Source organism: Sapajus apella, unplaced genomic scaffold, assembly GCF_009761245.1.
Source record: "Sapajus apella isolate SASKATOON/1434 unplaced genomic scaffold, GSC_monkey_1.0 scaffold18, whole genome shotgun sequence".
Taxonomy (NCBI): Eukaryota; Metazoa; Chordata; class Mammalia; order Primates; family Cebidae; genus Sapajus; species Sapajus apella.
The window spans coordinates 29,286,038-29,302,323 of NW_022436958.1; the positions used below are offsets into that span (position 1 = coordinate 29,286,038).

At 36.1% G+C, this 16,286-nt stretch overlaps 1 protein-coding gene across 4 annotated transcripts in view; it reads right to left on the reverse strand.

Moving 5' to 3' along the window:
- Window positions 1-16,286, reverse strand: part of TTC21B (tetratricopeptide repeat domain 21B) — a 76,024-nt gene that overhangs the window by 36,419 nt on the left and 23,319 nt on the right. For all 4 annotated transcript variants that reach the window (XR_004271367.1, XR_004271366.1, XM_032286607.1 and 1 more), the window contains 8 exons: window positions 15,870-16,070; window positions 11,728-11,857; window positions 7,449-7,606; window positions 5,767-5,991; window positions 4,006-4,244; window positions 2,332-2,404; window positions 1,303-1,413; window positions 126-264 (listed from right to left, as the gene is read on the reverse strand). Coding sequence is in view for 2 of the 4 variants with exons in the window: in XM_032286607.1 (XP_032142498.1) it covers window positions 126-264; window positions 1,303-1,413; window positions 2,332-2,404; window positions 4,006-4,244; window positions 5,767-5,991; window positions 7,449-7,606; window positions 11,728-11,857; window positions 15,870-16,070 (1,276 nt within the window). In the remaining 2 variants the exon portion in view is untranslated. The remainder of the gene's footprint in view (window positions 1-125; window positions 265-1,302; window positions 1,414-2,331; window positions 2,405-4,005; window positions 4,245-5,766; window positions 5,992-7,448; window positions 7,607-11,727; window positions 11,858-15,869; window positions 16,071-16,286) is intronic.

Below are 16,286 nucleotides of genomic sequence, written 5' to 3' on the forward strand. Positions count from 1 at the left end.
TACGCATGTATTTATATAACCAACCACATATGAAATATTGAGGATACAAATATATATTTATGCAATATAAAAATAAAATGGATCAGACTTATCAGACATTTTTCACACTAGAAAGACTTTCATACCAAGTTCATGAGCCAGAGCTTGTTGAAGAACTTTTTCTGCTTTGTCATACCATTTCAATTTTAGTAAGAGCTCAGCCAGGTCATAGCAAAGATAATTCTTCTGTCCACTTTTCAGAGCAGCTTCATAGTAACTGATCGCCTAAACAAAATCCATTTCATTTAAGGGAACAAGGCAATAAGAATGGGGTTCAAGCACAGCTATTGCACACATTATAGACTTAAAGCATAGGTATAACTGGAAATAACCAGGAAGAACTGTAAGCGCATACCTACCTGTCAATTAAGTATGCCATTCTTCTCAGACACTAGATCATCACAACTAACATTTCTTTTTTTTTTTTTAGACAAAGAAGTCTCACTCTGTGGCCCAGCTGGAGTGCAGTAGCACAATCTCAGCCCACTGTAACCTCCACCTCCCAAGTTCAAGCAAGTTGCTTCAAACTCCCAAGTAGCTGGGATTATAGGCACCTGCCATCACGCCCAGCTGATTTTTTGTATTTTTAGTAGAGATGGGGTTTCACCATGTTGGCCAGGCTGGTTTCAAACTCCTGAACTCAAGTGATTCACCCGTACTGGCCTCCCAAAGTGTTTGGATTATAGGCGTTAGCCACTGCACCTGGCTAACAACTAACATTTCTTATGATAAGTAGCTAAAGAATGGTACTTGGCAAAGAATTTTTTTAGAGGTTTTATGAGGCCAGTGAACCTTATCAAAGACATACATTTTGCTAGCTCTTGTACATATGGTCAACAATTACTAGGAAAAGGGTAAGAATATAACAGTTAAAGAAAAATATCTTTTCCCTACTGGAAAAAAAATAAACTCAAAGCACCTAGCTTGCAAAAACTGATGCAGCAGAAAGAACATTTATCATATGTTTTGTCACATAATAAAAGAGATGTAAGAATAATAACTTTATGGTAATTGATTTGGTAGCAAGGATTTTAGATACAAGATGAAGCCTGAAGTAAGCTCTAGGGTCCAAACAATCATTACAAAATGAAGCAATGAAGAATCTGAGATACTGAGAAAGCCTTTAAAACAAATCCCAGTTCATAAATACAGATTTGGAGTTTACAACCATTAAAGATGCAAATGGTGCCTTTTGAAGCTTCTGGAGAACAGGGTATGATAAATTTGATGAAAAAGACATATTTCAAACTATAAAGAACTTACCATTGAGTAGTTGTGAGTTTTGATAAGTGCTTTCCCCATTTTGCTTGCCAGTGTTCCATCTTTTGGGTTCTGATTTAATGCTTGCTCATATGCTACTATGGCTTCTTCAGGCTAATATTGCCAGACACAAAAAATAAGCAATAAAAAGTAAGCATAACTGCATCCAATTAAAGGGCAACATTTCTATAATTAAGCTCTACATTTGGAATATTACATAAGATTAAGTGTATACTGAAGCATAGGAAGTTTAATAATTTCAAAAAGGTGATAAATAAGAGTAGGTATGGGTAGGTATAATTTATTAGTATAATTCTACTCATATTAATTGTGCTCTTGTCTATATAAATAACAATATGTGAACTAAGGGACACCATTTGACTTTTCATTTCCAGAAGTCATTAGAACAGCCATTATAGAGCACTGGAGGATTGGTTCCCTTTGAAGAAAACACCACCTTAGTCTGTAGCTCCTTTTATCCTTCTGTATAAAGAACATTCCCAACATACTTTTGGTGTCTTTTTTTTTTTTTAGGCAGAATCTCACTCTTTTACCCAGACTAGAGTGCAATGGTGTGATCTTAGCTCATTATAACCTCCACCTCCCAGGTTCAAGCAATTCTCCTGCCTCAGCCTTCCAAGTAGCTGGGATTACAAGTGTCTGCCACCACACCTGGTTAATTTTTGTATTTTCAGTGGAGACAGGGTTTTGCCATTTGGCCAAGCTAGTCTCAAACTCCTGACCTCAGGTGACCCACCCACTTCAGCCTCCCAAAGTGCTGGGATTACAGGTGTGAGTCACCGCCCCCGGCCTCATCTCTATTTCAAATAACAATACTGCTGAATTACTGGATCTCAACTTTAAAAAAAAAAATCAATTTTTAAAAATTGTAACAGATATCTCCCTTTCAGTGTGATGACTGGATCTTCAAATAGTAAACATCATTTTAAAAAACACTGCTTTTAATAGAAAGTTATACTCATCAGAAATAATTTTTTAAAAATTGCAGTTCAGTAACATCAGAAGTTTTACCTCTAGAATATTCATGTATGCATCACCAAGGAGAAGAAAAGACCGAGGGTTGGGCATTCTTTCAGCAATTTCTCTGGAAATCAGAACGACTCTACTTAGTATATCGAATACAGGTATCTTTTTCCAAAAATAAAATGAAATAAAAATGAGCTCGCTTATTTCAGTTAGTCAGTAGCCTTCCGAGTATCTCTACATATCTAACAGAATAATATTATAAAAATCTCTTGCATAACCACACCCAAATTGTTTATGCTAGATCAGTTATTTCTGTCATTGAATCTTCTTTTTCTGAAATGCAGGTAACCAAGTATAGGCAGATAGTAAATATCTTAAGTTCTCCTTATCTGGACCTACACATTTTGCTCTCTTTAATTCTGAAATGATGTGGGAGTGAAGGTATCAAAAAAATGATGGGGGAATACAATTCTACTGTCCTCCTATGCATCTTGAGCTCTGATACTCATGGCACAAATTATATGCTGAAATAAATTACCTGAAAAAAATACAGTCTTCTGTTTCAGTATATGTTGCTTACATTTGACCTGAAAACGTGGACTACCAAAGGTCAAATTACCAAAAGTATTGAAACAACAATGTAGAGCTAAGCCTTTAACATTCAGTATTTCATCTAATTGGTCCAAAAACTGAGAATTAGTATCCCAATTTTACAGATGATGTGAAGATTTGCAGGTGATGTGCCAGATTTTCCTGAAACAAAACCTATGCTTTAAACTACTACATTATAGTACATCAAAAATAAATCAGCCCTATTTGAATTATTTTCATGTTATTAGAGACGACAGTGATGATCTTTTGGAAATACCTTAGAAAATACAACCTCGGAACTCCAGTCCATCCGTCTAAACACGCGGTGCTGCTCAGTTTCTCTGAATCACTCAGAACTTAAAAGAATCTCAGCAGCTTTTTGACTTTGATACAATATAGATGAACCAATAATGAATTACTTCATCAATAAGTTACTATGCTATCAAGAGCTAAAAACACTAATCTTCTCTTACATAGTGTGGATGCTTATATGTTTACCTTTCTATTTGGGGAGAGGAGGAAGAGCAATCTCTCTTTCTCTCTCTCTGCGTGCGTGCTTTCGTGTGTGTGTGTGTGTGTGTGTGTGTGTGTGAGCATTGTGTATCCCAACAACTCATAAGGGCACCAGTGTGACATACTTTTAAGGTCATGCTCTTTCACCAAGAAATATCTGTAATCCACACCTTAGCATGGTACATACTAAAGTAACTTTTTTGGGTTTTTTTTTTTTGTTTGTTTGTTTTTGCTACAATTACTATATTGAGTAATAAATAAATATGCCTGCTTATCCCCTGGATGACTGTTACATTACATGACACTCTTAAGTTCTTAGAATACAGATTACTCTTTCTCTTCTCAAACACAAAGATCTAGGGTCTAAAAATAATATTTGATAGAGAGATGAGAAACTACAGTAAGCCAGTTTGAAGGAATCATAATTATGTTTTAGGGAGAGCAAATAATTTGGTTAGAGTGACTGTGGTTGGTGGCAGAAGGAATCAAGACCACATTAAGAAAAAGATCGGTAGAGTATCTGTAAAGCAGTTGAAAGAAAGTTCTTAAAAAAAAAGGGAATTAATCTGAATGGCTAAAAGTGTCAAAATTTAATGGGTTGAGACAATTACTTACCTATAACAAGTGATATATAACATTTTATCTTTTCTCTGCTTTAGATAAATATCTGCCATTTTTTCTCTGGCCTCTATAAAATAAGGCTGTTCAGATGTAACATTTCGAAGGATGCTTAAAGCCCGCTCAGTATCTCCTTGGGCCAGGGCCAGGTCTGCATTAGCAATGGTAACACGTACTTCTTCAGATGTTCCAGAAAATTCATGGATGGCATCTTGTAAAACTTTTGCTGCCTCATGCTGTAAAGATGAAATTAAAATATCATTCTTCCAAAACAGTGAACAAGTAACACTAGAAAGGGAGATTTTCTAATAACACAGTATGAATAAATGCTAGTACATTTATGAAACAAATTGATAGAATTTTCCTGAAAACTATAAAAATTTAAAACTAAACCCATGACCAAAATCAGATGAGGCTGTAAATACTGGTTAGCTAGATAAATGTTTTCACAACTAGAACAACAGCAACTGCTACACAGGGTCACTGCTACTATAATTTAATGAGCATTTACTTAGCCCCCTGCACTGTATAATGAATAGCTGTACACAGTGGCTCTTCATTAAGTGGCAGATTACTTTATTCCCTCCACCATAACAACATTGTTGTTATACTTTAGGTGAATCTACCTCATTTCCAAATGTGTGCCTTGATGAATCTAAAATGTCATTTAAGATCCATCTCAACTTTAGAGATTATAAGAATTTCAGAAATGTTAAAATGTAAAAAAAAAAAAAAAATGTACTTAGAATCAACTCTACAAGGTATAATTGGTCTTACTTGTTAAATGTACTTTAAGTTAATTAGCAAAATAGAAATTCTCTCAGGCCTGTAACCCCAGCACTTGGGAGGCTGAGGTGAGTGGATCACTTAAACCCAGGAGTTTGGGACCATCCTGCATCACATAGAGAGACCCTTTATAAAATATTTTAAAAACTAGCTGGGCACCACCCAGCTTCTTGAGAAGCTGAGGTGGGAAAATCCCTTGAGCCCAGGAGTTTGAGGTTACAGTGAGCTATGATTATACCACTTCACTCCAGCCAAAGACACAGAGTGAGATCTTATTGCTAAAAAATACAATAAATAAATGGAAATTCTTTGTGATTTGGCAAATATTTAGAAATACATCCTTCTTAATTTTCATTAAAATATGAAAAATAAGTGATTAGCAAATGTTGCAACCTAACACAACTAATATAAATGACTTAAAGTTCCTCATTTTCTATAAGGTTTTAATTCTCCCAGAATTACTTTCTATCTAATCTGTATATACTATTATTTTTTAAAATATCTGACTTAATAATATTCCTATGAGTTTACCAAGGTTTATTTATCAAGTATTTATTTTGTTTCCTCAACTACTAGAATTTCAGGTTGGTACTTTCTTTTAATTTCAGTAGTTCTGGAGTGTGCATGAATGTGTGTTTGTGTTTATGTGTGCAGATCCTTTTAGGGATTCATAGAATTATAACTGCATTACATTACTACTTCCATGGTAACCAAGAGAGCTGTACATCATATCATATGTTCCATCATAGCCAACATGAGCACACTGATGCTTAGGGTCACCTAGGAGCAAATTATGCTTAACTTTCAGGGGCGTACAGGAAATACATGTTTTAGTGCAAGGTAATGAAAAATAAATTTTTCTAAAGTTTATCACTTGGTCAAGTGAATACATTTTGCTTTTCATTTGCTACTAAAATATATGTTAGAATAAGAAAGTTCAGATCTGAGCCCTTGAATTAAAACTGGACCTACCTGCTCTCCATTTAAGCGGTGAACTTCTATCAGTTCAAGAAAGATCGATAAACGATGGCTTGTATCAACTTGAGTTTTTCTGTCTTTTGATTTTGTGGAAGCTCCAATTCTTTTCATTCCTGGTAAACTCATTGCCATATGCAGTGTTTTAATTGCATCTGCTATTTCTCCCATTTTCTTTTGTGACTGAGCTTTTATCAAATGATATAAAGGATATTCTCTCACCTGAAAAATATTTAATAATATTTCCTTGGAGTGCCTACAACATCAACACATAATTTACAATCCATCAAACATTAAAATAATGAGATCACTGAGAACAGCCCATCTTTGCATGCATGACGTCCATCTCTGTCCTCTTATTAACCTCTGATAATTTATCACATTAAATGGGATTCAGGAAAATTGCTTCTCCCTGCATCCTGAGATGACAAAGAGGTTGATTATGTATTTCTGCTATGACAGAAGAGAAAGTGCAAACAAGGTTTGTAAGGCTAGCAAATACATTCTAAGAAATTATTTGAATTTTCAGGAAAGGATTTTCTTTATCTGGCATTTCCAGGACTGATAAAATTATTAGATTTCTAGAAACAGAGGTTTTCCCCTTTATTTTTTTAATTTTAAGAGCTTTAGGACACTTTAATCAAACACTGACTTCCCCCTTCGACACTACTCTTAAATATGCAGTACTGAAGCTGTCATCTTTACACTGGCTATCAACAGTGTATACAGACAACATAAGAGAATGATAAAATGAGTTGGGAAAAAGAAGTCAAAGAGAAGATGACGACTCAGAATGAGGTGATGTGGCGGCTATAATCCTCCTGATGCTGAGGTTCTCAACCTTAGGCATCCTGCACATTTGCTTACAGAGCTTCATGTGAGACTCACCCTTATATTCCTTCCTCAGAGATTTTGACTCAGTAGAGGTGGGGCACTAGCACTGGGGCTCTGACGTACCACCAGTCTTGAAAACCACTATCCTAAGAAGCAGGTGATATTTTCTGCAAATCTTAATTAGAATTCTATAATTCAATGAAGGGTTCTTCCATAACAGGGTTCATGGCCCTGCGAGGCAAAGCAAAAGCCTGAGGAGTTCCTCCATGACTCGAGGTAGTTAAGGAAGCAACTGAACCTAGGATCTTCCCTAATGTTGAGGGGATACTGGATATAACACATATATCTTGGATAGAAATATACTGTGTTTATATCCTCAAACCACAAAGTTACTTTCAAAATGACAAGATGTTCTTTCACAATGACTCTGAAAAGAAGTTATTAAAAACTAAGGTCCAAGAAAAACAGACAACACAATGATTATCTTTATGTATAAAAATATGACATAATGATCTACAGTTTATCATTTTTGTGTACCTTTATTATTGCATTTAATTTTCATTGTAACAGAAGTGTTAGTAAATGAGTTTTATAGAAAAGAAAACAGGTTCAGAGAAGTTAAAGACCAGACATTAACCTCAGGATTTTTGTCACCAAGTCCGCATAGTTTTTTAGCCACACCTCAGTTACCTCAATTTTTCATACTACTGCTTGTGAGTTCAATTTTTTGTCCATTAAAAATGCAACTGTTAGCAAAATGCTACAGGCTAAAACACAAAATATTTGGATATGTACGCTTTCAAGGAGGATGATATGTATTATCCACTTCAGTCAGGAATACTTACCTTAAAATCATAGCTCAGACAAAGTTCAAGAGACTGAGAACACAATTTGATTTTTTCTTGAGACAGGTAAACCTGAGCTAGCAGCAGATGAGCATCGGCATAAGAGGGATTGTGTTCTAAGCAATGCTGAAGGTTGTTAAAAGCTGCTTCAATGTCACCTAATAAAAAAAAATCTACGGTTATAATTCAAATGATTAAGAAAAGGAGATCTGAGAGAAAGGCGGGAGAACAGCATTTAGTTTACGGATAGCCCTAGTGTGTAAACTTAAAGTTCTCTGTTCATAGGCTATGGTTTAATTCCACCTGTGCCAGTTAGCTTCCTTCTAGTCCACATGAATGAATACACCTGCAAGTCAGGCCAGTCCTTGATCTTAACGAGCAAGCCAGGGAAAGCAGGAAAGGAAGAGAGCCAAGCACTGGTGTTACTGAGAGGCCAATAAATGAACCTTTATTCACCTTGTCAACAAAAAGGTTTTATTTATAATTTGATTAAAATAAATTATGTAGAACAAAGACATTTAAATAGCTAGAATTTTATAGTGTCACTAACATTAACAAAGAGTATATTAGTCTAGTAATCATTCTTGGCCAAAAATTCTATTACTACTATACTTCAGTAATAGGAGATACTTCAGAGATTCAGAAATACGCGTTATGGATTTAAAATGACTTTAAATACCAAATGAAATAATGCCAGTTATATATCTGGGAGTCTTAAAATAAAAGGAAATAATCAAGATGAAAGTGACAGGGATCAAGAAATTGACCTTGGGCTGATAGATGTAGCAGGAAGAGGCTCTTCAGAAGAAAACAGTGCATTGAATCTAAGTCTTAGAAGTTTCTCATGATGTAACCCACATTGATCTGAACTTAATCACCTCATAAACTGCCCTTAAAAAGATGTAAGTAGGCCAACTCCCCATTCAACCTTGCTAGGAGAATGGGGGAAGAAGAGATCCTAAATGATTTTCTGTTCAATTATGCCCTTCAACCCCACCTGACACACCAGTCAACAAAATAAGGCTCAACTTACTGGTAATAGAAATGTACTGAGATTGAAAATGTTCTTCTCAGAGACAGAGGACTAATAAAAAAAAAAAAAAACTGGCTGAGATGGCACAATGACTTACTAAACATAGCATCAAAGTTTGGCAATCAACCATCAAGCATAATTAGCAATGTTAGATTCTTTATTTATTGTGCTACAATCCAACACTCAAAACTGTGCAGGTATTAAAAAAAAAAAAGAAAGAAAAGTTAGGCATAATAAATTTGTGGGAAAATTCTTTTAGGAAGGAGAAAGATTAAGGCAATAACTTGAAGAAAGAGGTTGCACTAACAGGAGAAAGTGCATAGAGAGAGTTTGCAACCAAGAGCTGAAGCTGTATGAGTAACAAAAAGGAGAATCTTTGTTTCTTTTAAGGGTAGGGGATAGATATATAGGGTAGCGTCAGAAGACTACTAAATATTTAAAAATAAGAAGCTGTTAAGGAAAATAGGCAACGTCACCAGAGATCAACACGGACATCACATTCTAAGAGCAGTCCAATTTCCCTTGAGTGAAACCGAAAGACATTTCAGTCCTGTGTATTTGTCTTTGTCAGAGTTCTGTGTAACAAAGCATTTGGCTTGTGTTTGTCTTGGGTTCCTGGAGGGGGCCTCTAACTCTTTTCCCTCCTGTTAGGAATATCTGTGTTATTCATTATGGACCCTGATAGTTTATCCTAATGAGAAGACTCATGGTGCACCCCTAGATAGTTTATGCTAAAGATATAACTTGGAATGGGGATTGGCTGTGCCAGAAAGATCCACCGTGTGATTAGAGGGTTGGGGTTTAGAGCCACACTGCCAGTCTGTGGGGTACTGGAGACTGAATTCAATCACATGGCTTATGATTTAATCCATGCCTACATAATGAAATTCCAGTAAAAGCTATGGACACCAACCTTGGTGAGCTTCCCTGGTTGCTAATACTGATTGTTACACATTGACACGTCAGGAAGGTGATGTCTTCTGACTCTCTAGGGAGAGGACAACAGAAGCTTTACATTTGAGACCCTACCAGACCTCATGCCGTGCATCTCTCCCTGCTGCTGATCTGGGTTAGTATCTTGTTGCTATAAGAAAACAGTAATTTCCAATCTAGTGTTTTGAGTTCTGTGATTCATTCTAGCAAATTACTGAAACTGAGGGGCCCCTAAATTTGCAGCCAGTTAGTCAAAAGCACAGGAGGCTCTAGGAATGCCCAAATCTGTGGCTAGTATCTGAAGTGAGGGCAGTTTTATGGAGGACTGCGCCCTTAACCTGTGATGTTTGGCCCAACTCTAGCTATTGGTGTCAAAAGTCATTGCAGTTGGCAATTTAGCAAGACTACTACTTAGACACATGCTAGCAGCAGTATTTCACATGATTTAAGGCTGCTCTTTCTTTTTTTTGGGTTATTAGAAATTTTCTTATTTTTTATTTCAATGGGTTTTTGGGGAGGAGGTGGTGTTTGCTTACATGAATGTTATTTAGTGGTGATTTCTGAAATTCTGGTGCACTCATCACACAAGCACCGTATCCAGTGTATAGTATTTTATCCCTCCCTCACTCTCCTCCCACCCTTTTCTCTGACTCCCTGAAGTCCACTGTATCATTCTTATGTAAGGCTGTTCTTAAAAATGGGGTTGGGCCGGGCGCGGTGGCTCACACCTGTAATCCCAGCACTTTGGGAGGCTGAGGCAGGTGATCATAAGGTCAGGAGTTTGAGACCAACCTGATCAACATGGTGAAACCTTGTCTGTACTAAAAATACAAAAATTAGCCAAGCGTGGTGGCACGCACCTGTAATCCCAGCTACTCAGGAGGCTGAGACAGGAGAATTGCTTGAACCTGGGTGGTGGAGGTTGCAGTGGGCCGAGATCGTGCCACTGTACTCCAGCCTGGGCGACAGAGCAAGACTCTGTCTCAAAAAAAAAAAAAAAAAAAAATACTACTCAGCTGTAAAAAAAAGAATGAAATAATGTGTTTTATAGTAACTTGGATGGAACTAGAGGCCATTACTCTAAATGAAGTAACTCAGGAATGGAAAACCAAATACCCTATGTCCCATCCCTATGGGTATAAAGGCAGAGTGATATAGTAGACTTTGGAGACTTAGAAGAGAGAGGATGGGATGTGAGTGTGGGATAGAAAGCTTCATATTGGGTATAATGTACACTACTTGGGTGATGGGTACACTAAAATTTCAGACTTTGGCACTATACAATTCATCCATGTAACCAAAAAGTGTTTGTACCCAACATAAATAAAAAATTGAAATAAAAAATAAAGAAAAAAGAGGTCCAAAGAAGCAGTAAAGGCAATCTTACCACTCCATCATAAGACAGGATGTAACTACTTATGAAAATACCTTTAAGTTGGTTTCTGCTCTTACAGTTTTACAAACTTTATTTACTTTTATAGCATTCCATTGGCAAAGGGACATACAGACAAGGATGATATGATGGTCCTTTTTTTGAGACACGGTCTCACTCTTGTTGCCCAGGCTGCGGTGCAGTGGTGTGATCCTCTGGATCACGGCAGCCTCAACCTCCCTGGGCTCAGGTGATTCTCCCATTTCAGCCTCCTGAGTAGCTGGGACTATAGGCACATGCCACCGCGCCCAGCTAATTTTGTATTTTTTGTAGAGATGGGGTTTCGCCATTTTGCTCAGGCTCATTGTGAATTCGCAGGCTCAAGTAATCTGCTAGCTTTGGCCTCCCAAAGTGCTGGGATTACAGGTGTGAGCCACTGTGCCCAGCCATGATGGTCTATTTTTATGTGTAAAATCATGTACTTGTCTGTGTCTTAGAAAACTAAGGTTATAAGTGAGTTGATTTTGTTTTAAGCTATACATAACCATTCACAGAAACTAAACAGGAATTACTCAATACTTTTCAGTGGGGCCTGAAATCTGGCAAATGTTGCACTTGGCAAATGTTGCCAGTAAGAACACAACTATGGATTGATGATTGTAAATTCACATTGCCATTCTCCAGTAATTTCTGACAGACTTTTTTTATAATGGTACAACTGCATTTTCCCAGCAATTCCCAGCAAGCCACAAAAGTTTCTAGTAATTTTTAAAGGAATAAACAATAAGTTATGCAATTCCATTCTGAATTAGAATTATTTAACCATGCATATACAAAATGTACATTTTATGAGACTATTCTCCATATACAGAGTGACTATTTATACTTGTTTTTATCAACATCAGAATAAAAAGGTTAAAAGTTTTCAAAGTATACTCTACCTGACAAATATTTCACTTTTGCTATGAGGAAGACAGTTTGCAGAAGACCTGGTACGGTTCTTACTACAGTCTCCAGGACTGAGACACAACGCCTGAGAAGTGGACAAAGAGGTTGCCCGGGACTTGCAGGCTAAACAAAACAAATCAGCACATCATTTTATAAGTGTAAAATAATATTTACCTAAAAATAAACATACACTAATTTTAGTATAACTAACAAAACTATACACATTTTTCTAAAATGTCTTTGATTTCCCTTATTTCATAAAACCTTTACTATGACTTTACTAATTTATTTCCCTGGAATTTATGAACAGACAATGCAAATAAGGGCTCTTGTTCAGCAAAATAATTATGCAACTAGTATACAATTACTAAATTGATAACATATCAAGTGAGCATATGTGTTCAAAAGTTTTATCAGAGCAATACATGTTAAAGGAAAGATAACTAAGAGGAAGGGTTTCTTGCTAGAACTGACAAAGTCAAGGCAGTAAGTGTTCAAATTCTAGATCTGCGTTGTGATTTGCTCAATTCGATTACTTTCATTATCCCCTAGAGTATTAAAAAGGCAGTTGTTAAACAATTCAGATTTTCCCCCAGTGGTAAACAGAAGGTAGAACACTCACTATGCTAAACTAAATGTCTCATTTTACATTCCCCACTCTTCTGCCTGGCATGCTTTAGAGACTCAAAGTTTTCCTTTCTATTAATAGTGAGTATGATAATTAAATTGATACTAGAATACTGCTTTATTCTTTTCACAGTGAAAAGAATCTTATCCTTATAATGGCTGTCTTATTAATGAAGATCTTATTCTTATAACGGCTGTCTACCAAACCAATCTTTATCCAATGGTCATCCAATCACAATTTATTATTGTGATATCAGAATTTAAATATAAAACGTTCATTCCTCCTGCTTTGCCTTACTAAGCCTGTTTCTTTATGTAAGGATGATCCTCTCCACCCCGCGCCCCTGACACATAAAGATCTTTAACTGGACTGTGCCCTCTTATAGAAAATCACTCCTATAATGAGCCATTATTACCAACAACGAAGTGCTACAACTTACTTATTTTTGACACACACAATATAGAAGCTCAAAAAGATAATCGGAGTATGACTACTACTGCCTAGAATACTTCAACCTCTTTAAATTCTTCACATATAATCTGCATAATAAAATTTAGCACTGTATAATACCTATACAGTTCTACTGGTATTTTCATATTTAGTTTTGCTTCTTTTATAGGCCTAAGGGTTTTTATGTGTCTTGAAGATCAGATTTTTATGCTTCTTTGCATAGTAGATACAGAGCAAACAGTTTAAAAATATGTATCTTTTTTCAGCCTAAAAATAGTGAAAGTGTAAATGGTGGTGAGGTTCTGATAGTGTTCTCTGTCACCTGCTAAAAATGAGTTATTGAGAACAACCATTACTTTTACTGCAAACAATTTCAATGTGCAATCATAGAAAAAATAGTTATGCAGACAATCTTTAAGATATTATTTGTTCAATTAAAATTCTAAACAAAACTATGTCTATAAAAGGGTCAAGGAAGTAGGAACAGAACTGAGGAGACAATTCTGCCTTTACGGTATTTACCTATGAAAACAGTATCACATATGCTAATTACTTTCTATCATGCTGGTAAAGAAAAACAGAATTTCCTGGTAAAGGAAAATAGGATATCTTGTTGAACTACAAACCCAACTACAACTTAATGCATTATTTCTTTTTCTGTCTACAGTTAATTCTCAGGACATCTTACAGAGAAATCCATTAAAACACTGAGTTAAAATGTTGACTTGGATCATGCTGGAAGCCCTCTGGTGACTCCCTGCTGTACTCAGAATTAAGCCAAAGGAATTATAACAACCACTGGTCTCCTGTAGGATGACCTCATCTCTGACTACTCACCTCCTCCTCACCCTGCCCCAGCCACATTTATCTCCCTGTGTCCCTTTGGGCTACTGAACCAGCTGCTCCCATTGTCTGAAACACTCTACCATATTTTCATATGTTCTGTGATGGTTAATACTGTCAACTTGGTTATACTGAAGGATGCAAAGTCTTGATCCTGGGTGTTTCTGTGAGGATGAGTATGAGGATGTTACCAAAGGAGATTAACATTTGAGTCAGTGGGCTGAGAAAGGCAGCCCCACCCTTAATTTGGGTGGGTATCATCTCATCACCTGCCCGCATGGCCAGAATACAAGGCAGGCAGAAAAACATGAAAAGACTAGACTGGCTTAGTCTCCCAGCCTGCATCTTTCTCCCAGGCTGGATGCTTTCTGCCCTCACACATTGGACTCCAAGTTCTTCAGCTTTGGGACTCGGACTGGTTTCTTTGCTCCTCAGCTTACAGACAGCCTATTGTGGGACCTTGTAATCATGTGATCTGTCCCTCTAGAGAAGCCTAAAACATGTTGCCTTTCAAGTCTTTGTTCAGATCTCATCCTCTTCATGAGGCCTATCCTGACCAATGTATCTAAAAATCACCATCAACCCATCATGTTTCATTATTTTCTCTTGTCATTTTCTAATCATAGTATATAACTGACTTAATTATAGTATCTGTCTCCTCTTGTTGGAATATACACCTCAGGGGAAAAGAATATAGTTTGTTTTACATGGGTATTTCCCCAGCTCCAAGTACAGTGCTAGGTACTCTATAAATATTTGTAGAATGAATCCTGCATACTAGATTAATACTGAAAAAAATGTATTCCAACTTCCAAGCACGTGTAAATGGATCATGACTGGGGAGTCTGAGGTCAACCCCAGGTACAATTCTATGAATATTTATTTTAAAAAATAAATAGTAATGAAACCCTAGAAAATGATTGAAAAGGCTGTATGGGTTCCCAACGAGAAAGTCATTTTCCTTATTCCCCATGTTAACACAGTTACTGAAAGGGTAGATCAGGGAGAATGCTAAGAAGTTTGCTTCTAGCAGTGGAGTGTTTGATAGTGCCTGCCCTGATATCCCTGTGTTGAATGTGAGCTGAATATAATAATAAAGTCAGGATATCTGTAACTGCTTACAATCTGTAATAAGAGTGCTGACTAATAAATCCACATCAATTTGGAAAGAACTCCCTGGTAGTACAACATAGGGTTCCAGCCTCAGCTCTACTCAAAAGTGTTAATGCCTGGAAGAGAACATTATGGTAATAATTATCTCAGAGCTAGATAAAGCAGATGATAGACGCCAGTAAGGATCCATCTAAAATAGATGACAATTATGATTCACAAGGAATATAATAATATGGAATTATGAGATGAATCTGAAAAGATAAAATTTCACAATCCAAAGTTACAACATGTAACAGACCAAAAGTCTCTGATTAACTCTTAATTCAATAAGAGGTCATTAATGTAATATGATTTATAAAAAGAAAGTTGGATGGACTTACAGAATAAGGGAGGAAAAGGTCTACTCTAGTTCTCGCAGGTCAAATCCACCTTTGGAATAATGAGCTTAATGAGAGGCAGAGACAAAATAAAGCAGCCAGAATTCTCAAAACTATGTCATATAAAAAAATAAATGGCTGGAAACCTGGAGTTGTTTAGCAGAACATGAAAACGAATTGCCAATATGTGAAAGTTTGTTTCATGGATGAGGAATGATCCTTGTTCTAAGCAACTAGACTTGCTCTATGTCATTCTGGGGAGCAGGAGGAAAAGTAAATGGTCCTTTTTTTTTTTTTTTTTTTTTTTTAAACACAAAGCAGAGTTTGACTTAACATAGGAAACACAGGCTAACAATTATAGTTATATGGTAAGAACTTCATTTTTGAGTTTGCCCAGACATGGGATAGGCACTTGATGGTGATGTTACAGACTGGATGCAAATATAAGGTAGGTGTCTGAATTAGATGACTTTTAATATCTCTTTAAAGTGAAGATTTTAATATTTTATAAAATACAAATGAATATTTGCAAACCAATACTTTCAGTAGTTGACAACAATCATTATTAAAAATAGATGGATTAAAAGCAATTTCAACTAACACAGATACAAATATTGCCATTTTAAGATGCTTATATAGTCTAATGCATCAAAGAAAACTTTTAAGTTCTTTCATAAAACATCATGTAAATGCATCCTTGAAACTAAGTCCCAGAATTACTTACTTGCATTGGACAGAAGCTCAGATATTCCGTAACAATTTCTAACAAGAAATCAGGATTTAGCTTTTCAAAGTATTGTATGCCTAGAGGTAAACCTTCTAATTGTGAAAAATGAGTGTCCAGGACATCATTTAAAATATTAATAACGTCTTCTTGTTGCTTATTTTTCTTCATGGCAAGAACGGCATGTAAATAGATTAATTCCTAGAAAATAAGTGGTTTTCATAAATTATTCCATTTAGTTATAAAGCCATTTATTTCTGCTTAGGTTTCAAATGCATTTAATGTGCTAGTGATAGGCAATTATTTGTTCAAATTTAAGTATCAGCTTGAATAGATTTTAGAATCATTTAGAAGAATAAAGTTTGGTTTTGTATGGAGGCAAATTAATAAATGCCATTACATATTAAAATTTTGTAC